Consider the following 7102-nt stretch of genomic DNA (forward strand, 5'->3'; position numbering starts at 1 on the left):
CCCGCCCCGAGAGGCGGCGCGGGCGATGGCGCTGGCGGCGGCGCTGGGGGCGCTGGGGCTGGGGGGGCTCCTGGGGGGGGTCCTGGGGGGGGTCCTGGGGGTCCCGCTGGCCGCGGGGGCTCTGGGGGCTCTGGGGGCGCTGCTGGCGCTGCAGCGGCGGCTCCGGCCGCACCTCTGGGCCGATCTGGGGTTCGCGCTGCGGGCGCTGCGGGCGCGGCGGAGGGCGCGGGGCGGCCCCGGGGGCTCCGTGGTCTCCCGGTTCCTCCGCGCGGCCCGGGCGGCCCCGGCCCGGCCGTTCCTGCGGGGCCGGGGGGGCGCGGAGCCGCTGGGGCGGGCGGCGCGGAGCGTGGCCAGGGTGGCGAACGCGCTGCGGGCGCTGCGGGCCCCGCCGAGGCCCGGGGACACCGTGGGGCTGCTGGTGGGCAACGAGCCCCGCTTCGTGTGGGGCTGGTTCGGGCTGGCGGCGCTCGGGGCCCGCCCGGCCTTCCTGGGCACGGCGCTGCGCCCCGCGGGGCTCCGGCACTGCCTGCGCTGCTGCGGGGCGCGGGCGCTGCTGGTGGCGGACGGTGAGAGCGGGGGGACACCGGGGCGACACCGGGGCGACACCGGGAGGGCAGCGGGGAACGCGGGGGAAAAGGGCCGAGAGGGACCGGGGAACTTTCGGGGCCCGGGGGACACCGGGGGGACCGAGGAATGCAGCGGGAAAGGCACGGGAGGAACCGGGGGATAAATGGGGACAGCGGAGTGGGGAGATCCCGAGGTGGGACCGGGGGATACCGGGAATACCGGGCCGGGGCGTGAGAGGAGCGGGAGCCGCAGTGGGAGCAGGGGAATAGCGGTGGCACCGGGGCCGGGATGGTGACACTGGGGCCGGGATGGTGACACCGGGGCCGGGATGGTGGCACCGGGACCGGGATGGTGGCACCGGGGCCGGGATGGTGGCACCGGGGCCGGGATGGTGGCACCGGGACCGGGATGGTGGCACCGGGGCCGGGATGGTGGCACCGGGGCCGGGATGGTGACACCGGGGCCGGGATGGTGGCACCGGGGCCGGGATGGTGGCAGCGGGGCCGGCAGGGTGGTCCCCACACGGTGCCGTCCCCCAGAGCTGTTCGCGGCGGTGGAGCCGCTCCTGCCCAGCCTGCGGGAGGACGGGGTGGCCGTGTGGGTGCTGGGAGCGGGGCCGTACCCGGCCGGGGTCGTGGCGCTGCAGGAGCTGCTGGACGCGGCCTCCGAGGAGCTGGAGCCCGAGGACGTGTGGGAGCCCCGGGACATGAACGACACCTGCCTCTTCATCTTCACCTCGGGCACCACCGGTGGGGCCGGGCCCGGGGCCCGGGGGGCTCTGGGTGTGCGTGGGGGGCGCTCAGCTCTGTTCTCCCCTTCCAGGCCTCCCCAAAGCCGCCCGGGTGTCCCACCTCAAGTCCATCATGTGCCTGAGCTTCTACGAGCTGGTGGGAGGCTCCAGCCGGGACGTTGTGTACCTGGCGCTGCCCCTCTACCACATGGCCGGCTCCCTCCTGGGCGTCGTCGGCTGCCTCGGCATCGGTGAGCGGGGACGGGGCCCCGGGGGGGTCCCGGGGATGTTTCGGGGCTGAGCCCCCTCCCCTGCCCATCCCGCAGGGGCCACGTGTGTGCTGAAGGAGAAGTTCTCGGCCAGCCAGTTCTGGGACGATTGCCGCGCCGAGGGCGTCACGGTGTTCCAGTACATCGGGGAGCTGTGCCGGTACCTGGTGAACCAGCCCCAGGTCAGGGCGGGGGGCCGGGAAAGGCGGGGGGGGGTCCCGGGGGGCGCCCCCGGAGCTGACGGTGCCCCCGCAGCGCCCCGGGGAGCGGCAGCACGGGCTGAGGCTGGCGGTGGGCAGCGGCCTCCGGCCCGACGTGTGGCGGAGCTTCCAGCAGCGCTTCGGGCCCGTGCGCATCGTGGAGACTTACGGGATGAGCGAGGGGAACGTCACCCTCTTCAACTACACCGGGACCCCGGGGGCCGTGGGGCGCTGCAGCTTCATCTACAAGGTTCGGGGGGCTGGCATGGGGGTCCCAAACACCCCCCAAGCTCCCCGGGCCGGGCGCTGACCGCCCCCGGCCCCTCTCCCCAGCTCATCTCGCCCTTTGAAGTCGTTCGTTTCGACGTCGCTGCCGGAGCCCCGGAACGGGACAAGGCCGGACGCTGCATCCGTGCCCGGACGGGTGAGGAGCGGGCCCGGAGCGGGCCCGGGGCGGGCTCGGGGCGGCCCCGTCACCGCTGCCGTCCCCGCAGGTGAGACGGGGCTGCTGATCGCCCCGGTGACCCCCCGGACCCCGTTCCTGGGCTACGCCGGCAGCCGGGAGCTCTCGGAGCTGAAGCTGCTCCGCGGGGTCTTCGCCGAGGGGGACGAGTTCTTCAACACCGGGGACCTGGTGGAGCAGGACGAGGAACAATTCGTGCGGTTCCGGGACCGCATCGGGGACACCTTCAGGTACCGGAGCCCAGCCCCCGAGCCCCCTCCCCGCCCGGCCAGGGGGGCTCAGCCCCATTCAGTGTTGGGGGGGGGTCTCATCCCCGTCCCGCTGCTCCCCGTCCCCTCCAGGTGGAAAGGCGAGAACGTGGCCACCACGGAAGTGGCCGAGGCGCTGCTGGCCCACGAGTCCCTGCAGGAAGCCACCGTTTACGGCGTCACCGTCCCAGGTACCGCCGGCCCCGGAGCCGCCCCCCGGGCCCCCCAGAGCCCCGCGGTGCCCCCCAAGTGTCGCCTCGCCCCCCAGGCCACGAGGGCCGCGCCGGGATGGCCGCGCTGGTTCTGCGTCCCGGGCGCTCCCTGGACGGGCCCGGCCTCTACCGGCACCTGGAGCGGCTCCTGCCGCCCTACGCGCGGCCCCGCTTCCTCCGGCTGCAGGTAACGGCGGCCCCGGGGGTCCCGGGGGTCCCGGGCTGGGGGTCCCGGGGGGTGCGGGGGGTCCCCAAGGCCGGCGCTGTCCGCAGGAGCGGCTGGAGATGACCGAGACGTTCAAGCAGCAGAAGGTGCGGCTGGCCCGGGACGGCTGCGACCCCGCGCTGGTGCCGGAGCCGCTGCTGGTGCTGGACGAGACCGCCCGAGCCTTTGTCCCGCTGGACCCCGAGCGCTGGCAGCGGCTCCGGGACGGGCGGCTCCGCATCTGAGCCCCGGCAGCGGCGGCCGCGGGGCCCCGGGTCCGGTCCGGGAGTCCCGGTGTCCGGTCCGGGGGTCCCGGTGTCCGGCCCGGGGTCCCGGTGTCCGGTCCGGGGGTCCCGGTGTCCGGTCCCGGGGTCCCGGTGTCCGGCCCTGGGGGTCCCGGGTCCGGCCCGGGGGTCCCCCTGCCCATCCTGTGCCCCCTGTGAGCCCCAGGGGTGTCCTGGAGGTGCCCAGGTTTTTCCTGGGTGGGTCCCCCGTGTCCGTCCCGGGGCTCCCCAAATCCGTCCCGGGGGTCCCAAAATCCGTCCCGGGGGTCCCAAAATCCGACCTTGGAGTTCCAGAATCTGTCCTTGGGGGTCCCAAAATCCGTCCCGGGGGTCCCCTGTCCACCCTGTCCCCCCATGTCCCCAAATCCCGGCTCCCCATCCCTGTTCCCCCCTGACCCCGCTCCCCTCTCGGGGGTCCCTGTCCCCTCTCGGGGGTCCCTGTCCCCTCCCTGTCCCCTCCCCGTCCCCCCCCCGCCGCCGGTGCCTCCCCCCCGCCTCGGGGGTTCTTTGTACACAAAAAATCCCCATTTTGGGGTCTTTTTTTTGGCAAATAAAACACTTTTTGTAGCAGATCTGGTCCCTGTCACCCCCCAGTCGGGGGCGAGGGCACCGAAGCCACTGTCCCCCCGTCCTGGAGGTTTCTGGGGGGAATTGGAGGGGGAAAGGGGGGGGACACCTGGATTTGAGGTTCCCCCCCCCGATTTTCCACCCCAGGAGAAGATTCCCCTCTCAAATAATTATTACAAAAAGGGCCGAAGTTTTAATTCATTTTATTTTTAAGCCTTTCTCCAAAAATTGGGGGATCCTCACCCCCCCCTCCCCCAACTTTGCCATCGGCCCCGAGCTCAAACCCGATGGGAAAGAGGGGAAAAAATGGGGAAAACCCCTTAAATTTGTGCAAAAAGCCCCATTTCCACCCGCCCCCACCCCAAGCCAGAAACTGGGCCTAAAATCCTGCAAATTTGGGCTGAAAACGTCCAAATTTGGAGCAAACCCCACAGATCGGGGGCCAAAATCCCCGAAATTTGGCCTGAAAAGAGAGAAAAGGGAATTCAAATCCTGCAGAAAGCCTGGAAATGGGGATTAAATTCTCTGATTTGGGGCTGAAGCCAGAAACTGGGGTAAAGTCCTGCAAGCTGGGGCTGAAATGCCACAAATTGGTACCGAAATCCTCCAAGTCTGGCCTGAATCCAGAACCCGGGGACTGAAATCCTGCGGATTTGGGATCAGAATTTCGGGATCAAAACACGGAAACTGAGCCTAAAAACCTTGGGAACCGGGACCAAAATATCACCGTTTTGGCCTGAAATTTGGGTTAAAATATTGAAATTTTTTTTTTTTTTTTTTTTCTCTGCAAACCAAGCTGGGCTGAAACCCTGGAAATTTCCCCCAAATGCCCGAATTTGGCCGGGAAATAAAAAATAAAAACCCCCTGGGTGTAAAACGGCGAAAAGCGCGAGCGGAACCCAAGGGTTGGGGCCGGACCCCCCCAGTTCCCAGATCCAACCCCCATCCCCAATTCCCGGGGAGAGGAAGAGGCGCAGCCGGGGTTGTTGGAGCCGTGTATTGTCGGGAAGCCAATCCAGAATAAAAACAGTGCAAATACAGGAACAGGGATCTCGGCCCCCCCGGGGGTCCCGGTGCCGCCCCGTGTGAAAGGCACAGAATTTCGGGAGTGGGGCCGGGGGTCCTGAGCCCGGAGCCCCCCCGGCCCCCCCTCCTTGCACGGTTCATGTCACACACACCAGGGCACACGACACGGACGTGACACTTCCACAACACCCAGGCGGGTCCTTCCCGGCGCCTTCCCGGGAAATTTTTGCCGTTTTTTCCATTATTTTTGTTTGGTTTTTTTTTTTGTTATTTTTTTCTTTTTTACTTCATTTTTTTTTCCTTTTTTTCTTTTTTTTTTCCTTTTTTTTTCCTTTTTTTTTATTGTTTTCCTTTTTTTATCTCCTTTATTTTTAATTTTTCACTTTTTTTTCTCCTTTTTTATTTTCCTCCTTTCTTTTTCTTCCTTTTTTTTTCCTCCTTTTTTTTCTTCCTTTTTTTTCCTCCTTTTTTTTCCTCTTTTTTTTTCCTTTTTCCTCCTTTCTTTTTCCTCCTTCTTTTTTTTCCTTTTTTATTCCTCCTTTCTTTTTCCTCCTTTTTTTCCTCCTTTCTTTCTCCTCCTTCCTTTTATTCTCTTTTTTTTTGTCCTCCTTTATTTCCCTACACAACATCTTCCTTCCGTTTGGTTTTTTTTCCTTGCTTTCGTCTTTTTTTTTTTTTGTTGTGGGTTTTTTTTTTTTTTTTGCGGAATTTTTTTGTCTTTTTTAACCTTTTTTTGTCTTTTTTTTTTTTTTGTCTGTTTGTTTTTTGTTTTTTTTTCTCCTTTTTAATGTGTCAAGAAACAGCTCAAGTTTTATATACACGGATGAGTCCTGGTTATATCGGCAGCGAGAGCGGAAGCGAACGGGGCGGGATCGGGAACGGGGAGCGGGAATTCGGGATGGGAATGGGATTTGCCTTTGGAGGAACCAAAAATAACCCCCCCTCCCCCGAAACAGAACCCCCAAAAATGCGTTTTCACAAGCGGATCTAGCCCTAGCCGGAACAAAAGCGGGAAAAATCCTCCGAGTTTGGAGCCGGGGGGAAGGGGGGAGTAAAAAACGGGAATTTTCTGGGGTATCACAGCCCTGGGGGCGGGGGGCAAGCCAAAAATAATAATAATTATAATAATAATAATAATAAAAATAGGGATAAACCTATGCCGGGGGGGGGGGAGGGGCACGGATCCAAATCCCCCCCTGGAATTCCGGGATTGGGGAGGGGGGGAGGAACTGCCGGGACCCCGGGGGGGTCGGGGGGAGTCGATTTTGGGGGGTGGGAACTGCTCAGGAGCCCGGGAAGGGTCTGGGGTCACTTTTGGGGTGTGGGGGGGTCACTCCTGGGGGGTGGGAAGGGTTTGGGGTCAATTTTGGGGTGGGGATTTTTTTTTGGGGGGGGGGGGGAACTGCCCGGGATCGTTTTTGGGGGGGGGGAACTGCCCGCAGCCCCCCGGGCTGAGCCCCCCAGGGAGGGGTGACAGGGGTGTCCCCCCCCCAATTTCATTTATAGCACCAAGAGTTCGGCCCCCCCGGGCCCCCCCCCCCTATTGCACTTGGGTTTGGGGTTTTTTTCCAGGTTTTCACCATTTTCATGGGTGAAAATCCCTTTTTTTTTTTTTTTTAGGGTTTTTTAATGGATTTTCTCATTGGAACTCGGCCCTGGGGGGGTGGGGGGGGACAGCGGCACTTGGGGGGGGGTGGAGGGGAAGTGACCCCTCCCCAAAGTAAAAGAAACCCCCTAAAACAACCCAAAAATTCAGGTTTTAGCCCCAAAAACCCGACTTGTCAAAGTGCTCCCGGGGTGAGGAAAGGGGAGGAGCAGCTGGAAATGGTCAAAGCCAAGGAAAACACCCCAAAATTCCCCATTTCTGGATATAAAACCCCACTAAAGCCCCGAGCCCACAAAAATCAGAATAAACCCCACGGTGTTTCGCCTCTGGGGGGATTCTGGGGGAGTCCCGGGGGGGATTTTGGGGGGTCCCAGGGGGGATTTTGGGGGGTCCCGGGGGGGATTTTGGGGGGGTCCCGGGGGGGGACTTTGGGGGGGTCCCGGGGGGGATTTTGGGGGGGTCCCCCCCGGGGTAAGTGCTCACTGAATTTGGGGAGGGGGCTGCACAGGGGGCCCCTCCCCCCCGGGGTTTGGGGTGTCCCCTCCCCCGGTCTGGGGGGATTTGGGACCCCCTCAAATGGGGGGGAGGCGGCGCTTGGGAATTGCACGAGAGGAGCGGGAATTGGGGAGGGGGATTGGGGAGGGGACGGAATTGGGGAGGGGGCTGCAGGATTTGGGGAGGGGGATTTGGGGAGGGGGATTTGGGGAGGGGGATTTGGGGAGGGG

General features: G+C 63.9%; 1 protein-coding gene across 1 annotated transcript; it reads left to right on the forward strand.

The window, feature by feature from the left end:
* Positions 1 to 25: 25 nt before the first annotated feature.
* On the forward strand, positions 26 to 3231 carry SLC27A3 (solute carrier family 27 member 3). The gene is made up of 11 exons (XM_086865755.1): positions 26 to 49; positions 155 to 566; positions 1107 to 1316; positions 1390 to 1548; positions 1624 to 1748; positions 1822 to 2016; positions 2100 to 2190; positions 2261 to 2459; positions 2571 to 2668; positions 2746 to 2876; positions 2963 to 3231. Exons 1-11 carry the CDS (start codon positions 26 to 28, stop codon positions 3137 to 3139), a joined length of 1821 nt encoding a protein of 606 aa, XP_086721881.1. The 3' UTR covers positions 3140 to 3231.
* The last annotated feature ends 3871 nt before the right edge of the window (positions 3232 to 7102 follow it).

This window comes from Cyanistes caeruleus, chromosome 30, assembly GCF_971803275.1.
Source record: "Cyanistes caeruleus chromosome 30, bCyaCae1.hap1.1, whole genome shotgun sequence".
Lineage (NCBI taxonomy): Eukaryota > Metazoa > Chordata > Aves > Passeriformes > Paridae > Cyanistes > Cyanistes caeruleus.

Bases quoted from the DNA above. Each gene is read 5' to 3' on its own strand.
- SLC27A3 (XM_086865755.1), top strand. From the start codon at position 26: ATGGCGCTGGCGGCGGCGCTGGGG. The intron at 567-1,106 runs GTGAGAGCGGGG...GCCGTCCCCCAG, and splicing joins GGCGCTGCTGGTGGCGGACG to AGCTGTTCGCGGCGGTGGAG. The intron at 1,317-1,389 runs GTGGGGCCGGGC...CTCCCCTTCCAG, and splicing joins CTTCACCTCGGGCACCACCG to GCCTCCCCAAAGCCGCCCGG.